General features: G+C 40.0%; 1 protein-coding gene across 1 annotated transcript in view; it reads left to right on the top strand.

Moving 5' to 3' along the window:
• Window positions 1–15643, top strand: part of LOC126106771 (probable H/ACA ribonucleoprotein complex subunit 1) — a 122276-nt gene extending 106633 nt beyond the window's left edge. The window contains exons 4-5 of the mRNA XM_049913149.1: window positions 9454–9955; window positions 14016–15643. Of these exons, the coding sequence (XP_049769106.1) occupies window positions 9454–9955; window positions 14016–14104 (591 nt within the window). The 3' untranslated portion in view covers window positions 14105–15643. The remainder of the gene's footprint in view (window positions 1–9453; window positions 9956–14015) is intronic.
• Window positions 15644–18313: the final 2670 nt, after the last annotated feature.

Below are 18313 nucleotides of genomic sequence, written 5' to 3'. Positions count from 1 at the left end.
TGCGGCAGCGATCTAAATACTGGCAGACGAGAGGGCGTTGGCAGCGCGTTTCTTGAGAGTCTGTATTTGGCCTCTATCGGTCTTCTCGCAACCTCTTTGCCACCTGGTGTGCTGGCGACAGCTCACGCCAGCACATTCCTCCCTCCTGAAATGCCGCGCCATTGTCGTGTAGTGAGGCTGCAAATGACAACGGGCAGGGAGGCCAGACGCTGGACGTAGAGATGAACTGGCAACCGTGGCTGTGGAGGACTGTGTACTCCCAACGGTATCTCGCCATTTGGCTGGCGATGCAACAGGAACATCCTCCGGAAAACTACTGCCAGGACACACATCCAGGCCTGAAGGGATGTCGTGGGGCGATGACAGTGACGGCGATGGCGGGTCTGCGAGCGGGGATGATGGGGGTGAGGGTCCATCCACTCCTCATGGTATGCTCTCGTGGTCGCTTGGTCCCATGAGGCCGTGAATCTTGGGGAAGAAAAGCATCAAAATCACGTAGCCATGACATATACGAATTTAGTTCCGGTGGCGACGCTGCAAACCATTAGGATCTGCAATCAAATACACAGAAGAGCCAATGCATTCCTGGATCACGCCTCTTTCCCAGCACGCGTGGTTGCCATGAAGCCTGAAAAGAACAAGGTCGTGCAGTGCAAAAAGATTCTTGCCGACCATTGGCAGTGCCGGAAGCTGTGGTAGGTGAAGCAAGTGAAGCAGCATCTAATGGTGATGACCGTGCAGAAGTTCTGCCAGTGATGGTCTGTCTCGTGGGTGGGAGTGATATAAGGTGAGAAAGAGTTGCAGCGCCTTGTCCCATGTGTGCATGGCGCAAAGCTTGGCGATATATTGCTTAAAAGTGTGTACAAAGCATTCTGATTCTCCTTTGGACTGCGGGTGAAATGACAGAGCACTTGTTAGATGATGAATACCATTTCGTTCACAAAACTGTTCAAAGACACGTGAACTGAATTGTGGTCCGTTGTCTGACACAAGTAGTTATGGCAAACTTTCTATGCAATACGTGAATGGTTCAAATGGCTCTGAGCACTATGGGACTCAACATCTTAGGTCATAAGTCCCCTAGAACTTAGAACTACTTAAACCTAACTAACCTAAGGACATCACACACACCCATGCCCGAGGCAGGATTCGAACCTGCGACCGTAGCAGTCCCGCGGTTCCGGACTGCAGCGCCAGAACCGCTAGACCACCGCGGCCGGCTACGTGAATGGTGCTACGTGATGTGGTAGAAGCCATAGGCACCACAAATGGAAACTTGCTAAAAGAGCCTACCACTACAAACCAACGAGTATTCCAAAATGTCACAGCAATGTGCACTCGTTACCATGGCGATTGAGTCCCAAGCTGGCAAACTGTGTGATGGAGAGGATTGGTGTTCTGCACAAGCGCGACACTGTGACGTTATCTGTTCCATGTGAGTGTCCATACCCTGCCAAGTACAGTGCCGTCGTGCTATCTGTTTAGTGTGAACAAGTCCCCATTGTCCTTGATCGAGCATTCACAACACATCCTTTTGCAACACTTTGGGAATAAGCACACGCGATTGTCCACTGTCATTTTGAACTAGAATCACACCTTGTTGAACTGAAAGGCGTGCAAAATATTGCGTACAACTTTCTTAATACTGTTCAATGAATGAAGCCAAGACGTGCGAATGTAATGCAATAAAATTTGAGGCCTGTGCAATTTTTCTGTAGTGGAAGGGAAAATATTTCAGAAATTCAGTCTTGCGTATCGATTTGGTAACAAGATGTAGCACTTGCATCAAAATGAAGTTTTAGGCTAATCGGAAGGCGAGATAGGGCGTCTGCATTGCCATGCTTTGCCGTAGATCTGTACACAATTTCATGCTGATATTGCGTAAGCAACAACGCCCAATGTTGCAATTTTTGAGCAGTGCGTTTAGGAATCGGCTTTCACGGATGAAACAAGGACTGCAAAGGCTTGTGATCTGTCACTAATAGAACTTGCGACAGTACAAATAGTGATGGAATTTTGTCACACTATACACAATAGCGAGAACCTTTTTTTCAATTTGATAGTAAGTGCACTGAGTCTGAGTTAACAACTGTGAGGCAAAAGCAATAGGTCTGTCATGAGCATCAATTCTGTGCGAAAGTACAGCGCCGTTTCCATAGGAAGAAGCGACGACTTGCAAAACTGCCAGGTCAAAATACACCAAACATCTGTCACTAAGCAAAGTACTTTTGAGTTCCTGCAAGGTGTTGTGACAGTCTTTAGGCCAGACAAAGGTTACATTTTGCGATGCTAGCAATACAATGGAGCCGCAATCTGAGCAGCACTCGGTACGAACCAAATCTAGTATGTCATCTTACCTAGTATTGACTGCAGTTCAGACACATTGCGAGGAACAAGCAGGTCATGGATTGCAAGCAAATGAGACCTGAGGGGGTGCACATACTGACTGTTTATCACATGACCTAAGTGCTATAGTTAGTTTGAAAAAGGTCACACTTTTTGGGACGACACTTGAGTCCTGCTTCTGACAACATTTGAAAAAGAGTACGCAAATTGGCAGTGTGTTCCTCTGGTGTCCAATATCGTCAAGGTAGTTTGAACAAAATGGCACTTCAGCAGTCAGCTGTTCCAAGTAACGTTGAAAAATGGCGGGTGCGGAAGCACTGCTGAAGGGAAAACGCAAATACTTGAACAGTGCTAAGTGTTTATTTACAACAAACACTTTCATTGAGTTCCTCAGGGTGAGATGATGGATAAGTGTCAACTACTGTCTGTGGGTTGGCTGTAGACTTGAAGTCAACACAAATGCAAATGTGACCAGAAGGCTTAGGCAACAAAACTAGTGGACTTGTCCATTGACTAGCTTGAATGGAAACAATTACACCATCATCTTGCAATTCTTTCAATTGACTGGCTTTTTCGTATCTTAAAGCAATTGGAATGGGGCGGACCCAGAAAAACTTAGGCTGTGCATTGTCTCTTAATGTAACACGCAGTACAAAGTTATTAACTTTTCACATTCCTTCTGACAATAGTTCAGAAAATTCTTTAAGCCAGCTAGCGACACTGTCTTTTGGATCAGAAGCTGATATGGAAAGTATGTTGTTGTGGATGCTAAGGGCAAACAAATCAAAGGCATCTAAACCGAAAATGTTCTCATTGTCTCTTGATTCAATACAGTAAAATTTACTGTCCTAGTGTGAGATTTGTAAGTGGCAGGCAAACTACACTGTCCAAGCACTGGAATCTCCTGTCCATTATATGCAGTGAGGTGCTTGCTAGATTTACAAAAGTACGGTGAGCCTAACTGTTCATACATGGCACAATTAAGCAAAGTTACCGAGGCACCTGTGTCTAACTGTAAGTTCACACGATGGCTAGCAATGCTCTTGATAGTCAATGTTCCCCATAGGCCTGTTAAAACATTTCAAAGGTCACACTCTCAGATTCTGCAAGCTTAACACAAAACTTGATGGTATAAAGTTGCTCTAAATTCCAATTTTCCATTTCCATAACAGACAACAAAATCACAATCTGCCAGGAAGTTTCAACAAAATCACAACTTCATTTCTGGCCCTCTCGAAAACAAGTGATGACTATATGGAGCTGAAACTTGGACTGAGCATCTGGAAGAGGTAACTCACTGGGCTACTCAAGAAGAAAAACACAGCATTGCCAGATCACTCACAGTCTTGTCAGTCTCATTACTTTTACACACAACTGGTATATTCTGAGAAATTACGTCCTTGAAACTGAAGTTGATGCTAGACTCATTTTGGTGAGATATGCCTTCTTCGCCTTTTCTTATGAATTTCTTATGTCCTCTTTGCTTCATCCATCACATATTATTTTCCAAATCAGTAGCATGTGCTTATCAAACTGTTGGCTCTGTGCAATAGGTGCTGTAATTACTTCTCCTCTTTTGACAGAACAGCAGAGAGTGTTGCACCTTGAAACATTTTTCAGGCTTTTACCTCCAGCCAGTTCTGCAATACAAGTACAATATATTTTCTTACTCCATTTTGAAATGATAGTGTTCACTTTGTGTGTGCTGCAGTCTTTTTTTTTTTAATTACAAAAATTACTCTGGAAAAGTAAGATTTTCTGAAAAGTGAAAAACTGTTCTACAGTACAACATTGCCATGTGCAATGCCAGAAAAAAATTAGTACTCCCTTTTAGTGGTTTCCAATTTTTTAACCCATGTTGAAACACCCTCATAACTATGTCGTCTAGCCTCCACAGCCAGAAATGCAGGCACTCACTTGGGGATCCAGTTGATCATACAGATGATGAATACTGTCCTGGGATATGTTATGCCACACCTGCTTGACCTGTTCATATAATTCTGTAAGAGTTGTCAGCTGACAAGCCGCAGAAGTCACTTCTCGTGCCATCATAACCCACACGTGCTCAATTGGAGATAAGTCCAGAAATCATGCTGGCCAGGGCTATTGCTGAACATCTTGCTGAGCATGTTGACTTTCACAGGCAGTATGTGACTGAGCATTAGCCTGTTGCAACAACACATCACCTTTCTGTTCCAAGAATAGCAAAAGAATGGGTCTAACAACATTCTGCACATATAGAGTGCTAGTTAGCATCCCCTCTGGAAATATCGAAGGTGAACAAGAGTTGTAGCTATTTATTTATTTGTTATCATCCCAATGATCACATTTGTGATGTAGGATGTGTCGGGGTACATTTTAATAACTATATAATATCTTTACAAAATTGTTGTGTGTGCTGAATTTATATGAATTTATCTTATGTTTAATACAATATACAACTAATAAGTGTTTTTATATGTGCTTGCAGACATATTCACTGATGTAATTTCATTTGTCACATTAACTTAAACATATATTCTTATACAGTTGCGCAGAGATATTCACTTATGCTGCAATAACATTTGTCAAGCACGTGGTTCTTTATAACAGTTTTAAATTTATCCTCATTTTGCTGCTCTTTGATATGTTTTGGTAGTGCATTAAAAAGTTTGATGCCTTGATTACATACATGTTTCTGACTTCGGGTTCTTGTTACAGCTTGTATGTGGAGATCTTTACATTGCCGTGTATCATAATTATGGTAGTCTGTGTTGGTTTTCATTTTTTCCTGATTTCTTTTGATCACCAGCAGACATTTCAGAATGTATAATGCTGAAATTGTTAAAATTTTCAATGCCTTAAAAAGGGGCCTACAATGTGTTTGAGGTGGGCTCTGGGTCATTATCCGAATAGCGCGTTTTTGTAATTTGAAAATCTCATTTAGACGACAGTTTGTTTTTCCCCAGAATACTATCCCATAGGATGCAATGGACTGAAAATAGCCAAAATATATTAATCTGGTACAGTCATTACTACAAACTCTTGAAATTATTCTAAGTACAAAACATGCTGAATTTAGTTTTAGTGCTAAGCTCACCACATGGTCCTTCTAGTTAATCTTCTCATCAATGTGCATACCCAGGAATTTTGCACACTGTACTCTTTCAAGTTGTTTGCCCTCCATGGTGGGATTTAGGTCATCATGTTCACTTATTTTTCCGTATTGCACATAATTAATTTTTTTTTTTTTTTTTTTTTTTTTTTTTTTTTTCATTCAGTGTTAGCTTGTTAGCAGTAAACCATTTTTGTATATCTTGTAGGACATGGTCCACAGTACTGTGCAATGGCTGCTTCATATCACTAACTATTAAACTAGTATCATCAGCAAATACATGATTCTAGCTTTTCTCTCTGACACCTGAATATCATTAATGTAAATGAGGAACAGCAAGGGGCCTAATACACTTCCTTGGGGTACTCCTACTGTGACTTCCCTTGGATCTGATCTTAGTTTAATTCTTTGATTAATATTTGGTGCTGTAATTTCAACCACCTGCATTCTCTTTTCCAGATAAGACTCAAACCACATTTTTACCGGTCCTCTGATACCTATAGCTTCAAGCTTTTCCAGAAGTATGCTGTGGTCAACAGTGTCAAAGGCTTTTGACAAATCTAGATTTATTCCAACTACACTTTTTCCCTCTTCCAATTTAGTGATTATTTCTTTTGTGTATTCCAGTACAGCTGTTTCAGTACTTCTCCCAGCTCGAAATCCATGCTGATTACTGTTTATCAGATTGTGGATATTAAGATAATGTGTGACTCTATATTTCATTAGTAACTCTAAGACAGAGAAAGTTGGGAGGTCTGTAGTTTTCTATTTTAAGCTTATCACCCTTTTTCAACAGGGGAACGACTTTAGAAATTTTCAGTTTCTGTGGAAACACGCCCTCGGCCATTGACAAGTTTGCTATGTGTGCCAATGGATTTGCTATTTCATTAGCTGTTTTCTTTACTAGTATTACTGGCACCTCACCTACTCCAGCTGACATCTTGGACTTGCGACTTGTAATCACTTTTAAAACTTCCTTTTTGTTTGTTGGAACTGCCATCATACTGCTGGCTGCCTTGGGTGCTTCCATCTAAATCTGCTCCCCAGAATTCCTGATTAATGTCTGGGGTACATTTAAAAAGTAATTATTTATATAATTACGCTTGACATATTTATCTACCATTTTATTCTCCTCATCTTTTAGTCCGGACTGTAAGGCTTGGCGTGGGGGCAGTGTGCCTTGAATGAATGAAGTCTATGAGATAGAGCTCACCAGAACCGCCACTTGCGTGGAGGCAGAATCTGCTTTGTCACTGATGACTGCCATATTCCAATTGATCCTCTGCAGCACCAGTCAGGCCCTGCATGTCGGTGCTGTGGTGTCAGTGAAAGGCAGGCTGAAGATGTGTGTGCCCATAGTCCCACTGCTAATAAGCAGTTTTCAACAGTTCATGTTGACACGTCTCTGATCACAAACCATCTTATTAGTGCTGTGATAGCTGTACGATCTACCACTGCTACCCTTACAATATGATGATCCTGGTAGGTGTCTGTGCTGCATAAACATCCAGACACTCTGTGACCAAAATGGTACTGAAACAGAGGATGACAGACTAAAGGCCAAAACACGAAATGTCTTTTTCCAAAGCTGTTTCACAGAGGAAGACTTTACTGTAGTTCCTTCTCTAGATTGTCGCACAGATGACAAAATGGTAGATATCGGAATACATGACAGGGGGATAGAAAAACAATTAAAATCGCTCAAAAGAGGAAAGGCCGCTGGACCTGATGGGATACCAGTTCGATTTTACACAGACTATGCGAAGGAACTTGCCCCCCTTCTTGCAGCGGTGTACCGTAGGTCTCTAGAAGAGCATAGCATTCCAAAGGATTGGAAAAGGGCACAGGTCATCCCTGTTTTCAAGAAGGGACGTCGAACAGATGTGCAGGACTATAGACCTATATCTCTAATGTCGATCAGTTGTAGAATTTTGGAACACGTATTATGTTCGAGTATAATGACTTTTCTGGAGACTAGAAATCTACTCTGTACGAATTGCCATGGGTTTCGAAAAAGACGATCGTGTGAAACCCAGCTCACACTATTCGTCCACGAGACTCAGAGGGCCATAGACACGGGTTCTCAGATAGATGCCGTGTTTCTTGACTTCCACAAGGCGTTTGATACAGTTCCCCACAGTCATTTAATGAACAAAGTAAGAGCATATGGACTATCAGACCAATTGTGTGATTGGATTGAAGAATTCCTAGATAACAGAATGCAGCATGTCATTCTCAATGGAGAGAAGTCTTCTGAAGTAAGAGTGATTTCAGGTGTGCCGCAGGGGAGTGTTGTAGGACTGTTTCTATTCACAATACACCTAAATGACCTTGTGGATGACATCGGAAGTTCACCGAGGCTTTTTGCGGATGATGCTGTGGTATATCGAGAGGTTGTAACAATGGAAAATTGTACTGAAATGCAGGAGGATCTGCAGCGGATTGACGCATGGTGCAGGGAATGGTAATTGAATCTCAATGTAGACAAGTGTAATGTGCTGCGAATACATAGAAAGAAAGATCCCTTATCATTTAGCTACAACATAGCAGGTCAGCAACTGGAAGCAGTTAATTCCATAAATTATCTGGGAGTACGCATTAGGAGTGATTTAAAATGGAATGATCATATAAAGTTGATTGTCGGTAAAGCAGATGCCAGACTGAGATTCATTAGAAGAATCCTAAGGAAATGCAATCCGAAAACAAAGGAAGTAGGTTACAGTACACTTGTTTGCCCACTGCTTGAATACTGCTCTGCAGTGTGGGCTCTGCACCAGATAGGGTTGATAGAAGAGATAGAGAAGATACAATGGAGAGCAGCACACTTCATCACAGGATCATTTAGTAATCGTGAAAGCGTTACGGAGATAATAGATAAACTCCAGTGGAAGACTCTGCAGGAGAGACGCTCAGTAGCTCGGTACAGGCTTTTGTTGAAGTTTTGAGAATGTACCTTCACCGAGGAGTCAAGCAGTATATTGCTCCCTCCTACGTATATCTCACGAAGAGACCATGAGGATAAAATCAGAGAGATTAGAGCCCACACAGAGGCATACCGACAATCCTTCTTTGCACAAACAATATGAGACTGGAATAGAAGGGAGAACCGATAGAAGTACTCAAGGTACCCTCCGCCACACACTGTCAGGTGGTTTGCGGAGTATGGATGTAGATGTAGATATAGATGTGGGTGTGAGATATGTTCATGTGACCTCTGATACCAACATTTTCCCATAACTGATGCAGCACATACAAGTGTGTCAAAATTCTCTGAAAGGACCATCCCACCACTCAGAAGGCTACAATTTGACCACATTGATACTGTTGGCTGTAGGAAGCACGAATGCATCTCCGTGGCACAGTTCCTGCTCGCTTCACACATTTGCACCACACCGAGCCTTCTGGCTGTGAGCATTCTCTATAAAAGGGTAGACACAGATGGCACTCTGGTAGCTAAGCCACTACATTATCTGTTGTCAGATGACATTGAAACTATTTTCAGTACACTTACTTCCCACAGGTGGCATATGCCAACAGTGGATCAAAATTGAAGATGTCTTTTCGACTACTTTTCTTTCCAGCTGCATACCTAGGAACACATATTTTATTCAGATTTAATAGTGTTGCAGTTGAGAAAATCTTGTAATTAATGTGTTTAATAGTTTATGTATTGCTTTATTACCCTACAACACATCAATGATCCGTAAGTGAAAGCAAATGATGGAGTAGTTTATCAAAACGCAGTTATAAGTTCAAACACATTGAGGTAGACGTTAATGGCAACTAACAGAAATTTCAATTTTCAAGGCACAGAAAATTGCTAAAATATTAAAGAAACTCAGTTCATTCAAAAATATCATGTATTCCTGGCAGAAGATCTTCTGCAATGTGTTGCACAATTGAAAAGTACTCTCACTATACCCCGAAGCTTATGAAACTGTCCAGTAATTCATGATCACTCTGCACAATGTATTTAAGTTGGATGATAGAAAATGAGATCACGGTTATTGCAGGCAGCAGCAGCAAAGGCGGTCGCAGGAGCAGTGGCGACAAAGGCGGCGTCGACGGCAGTGAGCATCGCGGGGGCGGCGGCCTACAAGGCAGGGGTAGCGACGCGGCTGAAGCTGCAGGCACTGGCCAACGCGGTGCGCAGGCCGAGACCCAGACCCACCGGCACCTCGAGGCCGCCAGCCACCGGCGCCCCGCCGGTCAGCCCGGAACCCTCGCTGGCCCCCGTGCCGGAGCCCGCTCCTGGGGGTGGTGTCCCGGGCGGTGACGTTAGCGGCAGTGGTGTCAGTGGAGGCAGAGGTGGCGGAGGCAGCAGAGGTAACGGTCAGGGGGACGGAGGTCTGCTGGGTGACTTCGGAGACACGCTGGCCTTCCCTGGAGGTGAGGCTGGCTTCCAGGGCACAGGGTTCGACTTTGGAGTGGGCTTTGGCGCCGGTGAAGGTGTCGCAGATGGAGGACAAGCGGCTGTTGGCACACATCCGCAGTTTTCATTTGACCACTTGCAAGGTGCGTATATTTTATATTTTAAACTTATCAGTCTTTTTAACAATTTTGTGCAGTCCAAATGTCACTTCAGTGAAAGTCAGGGAATACATAACGTGTGCAAGAACAGAGAGAAAATATTGAAACTGGAATTTTAATTTATTTTCATATGGCCAGAAATTAAAAATAGAAAGATGTTATTTTTATTAAAAATATGTTTCAATATTTGTTAATTAGCATTATCACTTGATAATAACTTTAGAATTTAAATAAAAGTCAAAAGCGGAAATTGCTACTTGTGAAGTTCAAACCACTGACACCATGCACTGAGCTACCTATTAAAGTCACTACTTTAATAGCCCTGGAAACTGATGTCTAGGCTCTAAACTTCAAATCCTTAGAAAATCAAAGAGAGTTGGTCTGTAAGATCTTGTTCTAGGTGTAACTTCCATATTTTCTATGATGCCATCTGAGTTTGACAGTTGTCGTGGCAAAAGCGAAATGATGTCACTCAGTGACCGTGACACACGATAGCAGTCAACCCAGGAAGCCATGAATGACATTGACTTTTTCCCATGAGTGAGTACACCCACAGAAATTGCCACATATTTAATGAAGCGGGGATGGAAGAAACAGCTAAATGTATGTGAGAAGCAAGAATACAGAGATGTAAAAACAGATTAAATATCATCTCTGTTGTGTACACAATGATAAGGTGAGGTGCACTACAGAGTGGTTGAGAGCTGTCATTGTAGGAAAGCTGGCCAGGAGCAGAAATGATTAGGAAACAAGTAAATACAACAAACAGAAAATTTACTTGACATGTATTCCTCCAAGCACACAAAGACACATTTGCAAATAATGAAGCAAGAAACAGAGTCCAACTATCACACTCTTCACAAGCAAAATGCTCCCCATACTAAGGCACACATGACAAAGTTGAAGCTGTGACTAGGTAGTGTCTGCATAGCATCATGTGGCAAAATGGCTCTGAGCACAATTGGCCCATGTGTCTAGTACTGGCCATCCTGTATTGCAACAACAAAGGGCACGCATACTCCAGAGGTACCGGTGGTGTGGCTCAGTGAGTGTGCTCCATTGGATGTGCTGGTTCCTGCACGACAGCTATCAGCATCTAACAGAAACTTGCCATTCCGTTACCAACTTTCATATGCTTTGGGGTGGTATGACACATGACACCACGATTTCTGACAATACATTTGTTATACAATATTATGTAATCTAAACAGTAAGTAACTGTAAAGAGAATATAAAAGGAAATATTAAGCCTATGTTGTTGTGGCCTTCATCCAGAGACTGGTTTGATGCACCTCTCCTTGTTACTCTGTCCTGTGCAAGCTCCTTCATCTCAAAGTACCTACAGCAACCTACATCCTTCTAAATATGCTTAGTGTATTCATCTCTTGGTTTCCCTCTATGATTTTTACCCTCTACGCTGCCCTCCAATACTACATTGGTGATCGCTTGATGCCTCAGAATGTGTCCTACCAACTGATTCCTTCTTCTAGTCAAGTTGTGACACAAATTGCTCTTCTCCCCAATTCTATTCAGTACCTCCTCATTAGTTATGTGATCTATCCATCTAATCTTCAGCATTCTTCTGTGGCACCACATTTCAAAAGCTATTATCTTCTTGTCTGAACTATTTATGATCCATGTTTCACTTCTGTATATGGCTATACTCCATATAAATACTTTCATAAAAGACTTCCTGACACTTAAAGCTATACTTGATGTTAACAAATTTCTCTTCTCTGGAAATGCATTTCTTGTCATTGCTAGTCTACATTTTATATCCTCTCTACTTTGACCATCATCAGTTATTTTGCTCCCCAAATAGCAAAACTTCTTTACTACTTTAAGTGTCTCATTTCCTAATCTAATTCCCTCAGCATCACTGGATTTAATTCGACTACTTTCCAGTGTCCTTGTTCATCCTATATCCTCCTTTCAAGATACTGTCCATTCTGATCAACTGCTCTTCCAGGTCCTTTGCGGTCTGACAGAATTACAATATCACATGTGAACCTAAAGTTTTTATTTCTTCTCCATGGATTTTAATTCCTACTCCAAATTTTTCTTTTGTTTCCTTTACTGCTTGCTCATTATATAGATTGAATAACAATAGTGGTAGGCTACAACCCTGTCTCACTCCCTTCCCAACCACTGCTTCTCTTTCGTGCTCCTCAACTCTTACAACTGCCATCTGGTTTCTGTACAAGTTGTAAATAGCCTTTTGCTCCATTTGACCCCTGCCACCTTCAGAATTTGAAAGATAGTATTCCAGTCAACATTGTCAAAAGCTTCCTCTAAGTCTACAAAAGCTAGAAATGTAGGTTTGCCTTTCCTTAATCTATCTTCTAAGATAATTCATAGGGCCAGTATTGCCTCAAGTGTTCCAACATTTGTATGGAATCCAAACTGATCTTCCCCAAGGTCAGCATCTGTCAGTTTTTCCATTCATCTGTAAAGAATTCATGTTAGTATTTTGAAGCCATGACTTATTAAACTGATAGTTTGGTAATTTTCACACCTGTCAACACTTGCTTGCTTTGGGATTGGAATTATTATATTCTTCTTGAAGTCTGAGGGTATTTCACCTGACTCATACATCTTGCTCACCAGATGGTAGAGTTTTGTCATGGCTGGCTCTCCGAAGGCTATCAGTAGTTCTAATGGAACATTGTCTAATCCTGGAGCCTTGTTTCGATTTAGCCTAAACATTGAGAAAACAGATCAAGAGGGATATTTGATGACATTCATTGGCTTTCACCAGTGATGTAATGCTAACTCCTGCTGTGATGTCACTTTTTAGTGTGTATTTTCACCGTTTGGTTGAGAGTTGGTGAAGCCAAGGAAAGAGAAAGCACAATAACCTGTTTGTACTGACACTCTGTACTGTACCTTAGCCCAAGGTTAGTTTGGAATGTGACAGGTTGTGATTTGGCGATGCCAACAAATGTGAAAGCAAAAAACATGATTGTGGTGACTGACTGATCTGTAGCTTAGTCCTCTCGAGAAAATCGCCACTGATATCATGTTATAGTCATCATGTTGTTCATGGTGTTTGTTAGATGTTTCCTCTTCACTGGTCAGAACTAATGACTAGTATCAGATATTCCCCTTTAACCGAAGAAATGGTGTATGTGGAGAGGTTGGGGGGGGGGGAGGGAGAGAGGGAGGGAAGGAGGGAAGGAGGGAGGGAGGGAGGGAGAGAGGGAGAGAGAGAGAGAGAGAGAGAGAGAGAGAGAGAGAGAGAGAGAAAGAGAGAGAGAGAGAGCAGGGGCAGGGGCAGGGGCAGAGGCCATTAGAGGCAAAAAGAAATTATTCCAATGTAGCACAATTTATTTTTTCTCATATCACCCTCCACTTCTTCCACCTTACCCTCATACTTGTGCACATCTTTGGTGTGAGGGTATTTCAATAAACAATTGATAGACAAACTTTGTTAACAGTTTTGTTAACAATGTAACAAAAACAATCACTATCAACAATACTGTGGCACATGTATGTAACAAAATGTAGCAGAACAGAGTGGTACAAGTCATGTAAGTAAAAATCTTGTGCTAGTTTTCAGGATGTGAAACATGATTTAATCAAGTAGAATTGTGATAAAAGTGTTCTTGAAAAGACACAATTTATGAAATTGATCAGTTATCTTCAGTGTTTTAAAAAATTCCACAATTATGTGGCCATAATTATAAACAGTACAATATTATTATTTTAACTTAAATGTCCCTTGAAAAAATAGGCAGTGTAATTGCAGAGTGCATGACAGTGTGGGACCATATCACATGCTGCATAAATGTGCTGTGTGTACCACATTGGGAAACTGACCCTGGCTTCTGGTTGCTGAAGTCATTAACCAGAGTCACAAACAACACACTTTTCATGGTAGAGTGTGAAAGAAAGAGAGCTTGTCTTCAACATCGCTTGTTGCATTGTTGACTTAATTCTCAGAATTCTATTACTTCAAAACTTTAGCTGTAATCAACTTCAGCAAAATATTTCACTTCAGAAATACAGCTGTTATCATGACAGTCATGATTCCACTATGTTTCAGGTGGTTTTGGAGGCAGTGACTTTGGATTTGGCTTTGGCTCCTACGTTCCAGCAGTTGGAGATGTCGGAGGAGGGCACCACATTTGGTGACAGTGGCTGACGCAGAATGTTAGCATATCCAAAGACTGAAAAATACCATATAATCAACATTCCTAAGCTGTCAAGGACAAACACTTGACTTCTCTCACTGTATCTGACATATTTCATTGTTTCTGTGTTCACTTGCGACATGTCATACACATCACAAATATGGTATCCACTAGTGACTGACTCATTTGTAGTAAAATTTTGAACATTTCAAATGACTTAGCTGCTATGAAATATAATTGCAATCTTCAGTGAAAGATATAAGTGAAATTCAGAAAATAAAACAGTAAGAGGGCTAAAAATTATCTCACTTGGGCACACTTTGATAATTCACACTCAGTTTCTTTTGCCACATCATATTTGGATAATATCTGTGGCTCTTAATGGGTGTTTCCATTTGTTAGTAAGAAATGAGCAACTATAATTTGGAAATTAGTTTGGATTCTCCTTTCATGCTCTGTACCCAACGTATGATGCGCTATGTTGCATCAAAGCCACAGAGTTGTAGTAATTGTTTTAGTCTTCAGTCCAAAGACTGGTTTAATGCAGCTCTCCATGCTACCCTACCCTATCTTCATCTCTGAATAACTACTACAACCAACATCCCTTTGAAGTACTTACTGTGTTCATCCATTGGTTTCCCTTCTACAATTTTTGTCCTTCACACTCCCCTCCATTAGCAAATGAACAGTTTCTTGACACCTCAGGATGTGTCATATCAACTGAGCCCTTCTTTTAGTCAACATGTGACATAAATTTATCTTTTCCCCAATTCTATTCAATATCTCCCATCTGCAATTCAACCTACCCACCTAATCTTCAGCATTCTTCTGTAGCACCACATTTCATGTCTGAACTGCTTACCATTCACATTTCACTACCATACAAGGCTACACTCCAGACAAATAGCTTCATAAAACACTTTCTAATACTAAAATTGATGTTAGATCTTAACAAACTCCTCTTTGTCAGTTTGCTGCTTATAACATCTCTACTTTGGCCATCATCAGCTATTTTACTGCCCAAATAGCAAATCCCATCTACCACTTTTAGTGTCTCATTTCATAATATAATTCTCTTAGCATCACCTAAATTAATTTGATGTCATAGAAAATTTTAAGTCACAGAGAAATTTGATGTCACAGAGACGGCACTGAATTTTCATATAATGTAGCATACTACACAACCAAAAAAAGCATACAGAACCTCTGACACAAAGTTATTCACAGCATCATTGTTAACATTATAATTTAAACAAGGTACCAGTTGTACTTACTTTGTGATCTCTTTATATCAAATGTCCATTTCTATAAACAAATAACTGTATAATGACTGTTCAAAATTTTTTAGAAAAGTGTCAGATGTCTGATCTCATTATACATCTGTAAGAACATACCCAGAGGATGGGAGGGGGCAGTGGAGGCCAACTGATCCCTCCCCTCCAAGAAGAAAGAGGGCAGAAAAAAATAACTTAAAAAAACCAAACTTGCATCCTAGAAAGTCGGACAGAGAGATATATCAACTGAGTGTCAGTTTGAAGAAGAGTAGTGAACACTGACTAGCATCAATTGTATCCAAATTGTTTGTCATGAAATCTCAAAACTCTCTTGCCACTGTTCTCCTTACAACTAAAAGTGCCAGATATCCCTGGTTTCTAAAAGCTTTGAGTAGCATTATACCTTCAGTTCACAATGTTTTCTCTCATCCTAGCAGCCACTGTCAAAACCTATTACAACTGAGAATACATAAAATAATCCCAAGTATATGAAGTTGCCTGACACAAAAATAATATGCATATTTTCCTTAATCAAATCATTTACCTAACCATCCTTACTGAAAACAGATCAATATTTAACTTATAGTTTTGAATAATATTGTGCTGTCATTTGATGTCACTCTGTCATGGACTTTAAAAAAAATGTCATGTTGCACAGCATGGTGAACATTCAACTAATGCATTTTCAAACTGAAAGAGACAAAAGGAATTCATATTGCAGACAGTACAGGTAAGCAAATGCCATCCTCTACCAGTGCTTCAAAACACATTTCTCATTTCCATGCTGTAGTTAATGAAACATGATGACGTCAACTGACAACATAAAGAATGAAAAGGAGAAAGTGGTAGCATTAATATGTTTGGTAATTAATCAGTTTTTCAACAGTTTTGACTTTTGTAATAAGTTGGGTATTATTCCCTCACCCCTCGTACTTTCAACAAACTAATATGAGTCCTCCACCCTCCTGTCCCACACTGCCTATCCCCAAAGCTCAGATTCTGTCTATACTTTTGTATTACACACTGCACCTACATATTGTCAAAAGGCTCTACATTGAAATATCATACTAGTAAGCTATGGACATCTAGCTAGTTTCCCCAAAATTTTGTGGAACAATCAATGTGGGAAGAAAGTTTTAAATGCCTGGCTATTGTTTATATTAGAAATGTTTGTGCACTTCATAATTCAAATGCCTGTATTTTTGAGTGACTTGAATACTGGACATTAAAGTAGAACATAGATGTGTTTCTACCATGTAGTGGCTTGCTCCTGATGAAAATGGTTGAACATAGTGTTAAAAACTGAAATGTCATCCAAATGTAGTGTGAATAGAGAACTGATTGCGTTTTATCTTAAAGAACATTAATGTTGATGTAACTTACATTTAAGCAATATAAATGAGACTGAATTTCGTATGTGTGTCAAGTAGTAATCTCTTGTTTCCTGGGACATGGGATTTTAATATGAGCCATGTAATTTCATTTGACTTTAAACCAAAAAGAAAATACAAGTGTCAAAAAAGTAAGCAGAATACTGTACATATTTGTATCATTACAGTGCAATGAAGACACTATTTATACAACTACTGAACTATTGCCTTTTTATGCAATTCATAAGTAATCATGCATTACACGATTCAAATCATATATTTGTGCCTTTCAAAATTCCGTGTCATTTAAAACAGAGAATGTATGAAATAGAGTATTAGAAAACTTTCTAAAAATTAAAAATAAAATGTGATGGGCTTTTTATCTTTTTGTATTTATTATATGAGTCCCCAGTTTCCCTATTTACAGTTTTGAATTATCTAGAGAATAGTCAGCTTTTCAGGTAAAGATGTTCACCAGGATTCCAGTTACAGGAGACCACTTACAACTTTGCATGGATGTTTATCATCACAACAATGCATGCAGTACATCACAAAATGTTACCACTAATACAGCAGGATTCACAATGTGTGGGCTCAATGAGAGTTATTCATACGCTATTACATTACATTAGCACTTGTTCCACAGATCATGAATACGACATTCTGTAATGATGTGGAATGTCAACATAAGGCTTCATTAAATGATATAATTAAATTATTATTATGTACAATTGCAGCTTCATATCTAAAAAACATCTACTGAGTAGAGTTGTCATTCAGATATTCTTTTAATTTTTTTTTAACACTCATTGGTTATCTGTCAGACTTTTAATGCCATCTGGTAAATCACTTTTCTGTACCAAAATCAGATTTAACCCAGAATAGAGATCATCCTTTCTTCTAGTGTTGTAGCTATACACTTTGCTATCATTTCTGAATTGGAATGGGTTATTAATAACAAATTTCATGAGTGAATATATGTATTGTGAAAGTACTGTGAGTATCCATAATTCCTTAAATAAATGTCTCCAAGGTGATATTTGGTGGGCTCCAGCTACTATTCTCATTACTTGCTTTTGTGCAATGAACACTTTTTCTCTTAATGATGAATTACCCCAAAATATGATGCCATTTGAAAGCAGTGAATGAACATATGTATAGTAAGCTAATTTACTGATACATTTATCATCAAAATTTGCAATAACCCTAGTAGCATAAGTAACTGACACACACACACACACACACACACACACACACACACACACACACACACACACAAATTTTGAATATTCTGCCTTAGCAACAGACATCTGTTCAAAGTCTATATTTATCAATAGTTTTATGCAATTTTCTGTACAGAACTGTATGTACTGTAGTTCTCAAAATTTAGTGAGAGTACATTTGCAGAGTATCGCTTAATAATTTTCCGAAAGACATTATTTACAATTTCCTAAGCTAATTCTTGTTTGTCAGATGTGATTACTATACTTGCACCATCAGCAAAAAGAACTAGCTTTGCATCTTTATGAATTTAGATGGCAAGTCATTAATATACAGGGTGATTAT

The sequence above is a fragment of the Schistocerca cancellata genome, chromosome 10 (genome assembly GCF_023864275.1).
Source record: "Schistocerca cancellata isolate TAMUIC-IGC-003103 chromosome 10, iqSchCanc2.1, whole genome shotgun sequence".
NCBI lineage: Eukaryota > Metazoa > Arthropoda > Insecta > Orthoptera > Acrididae > Schistocerca > Schistocerca cancellata.
Note: the sequence above shows the minus strand (reverse complement) of the source record. Positions and strands in the feature narration are given on the sequence as shown.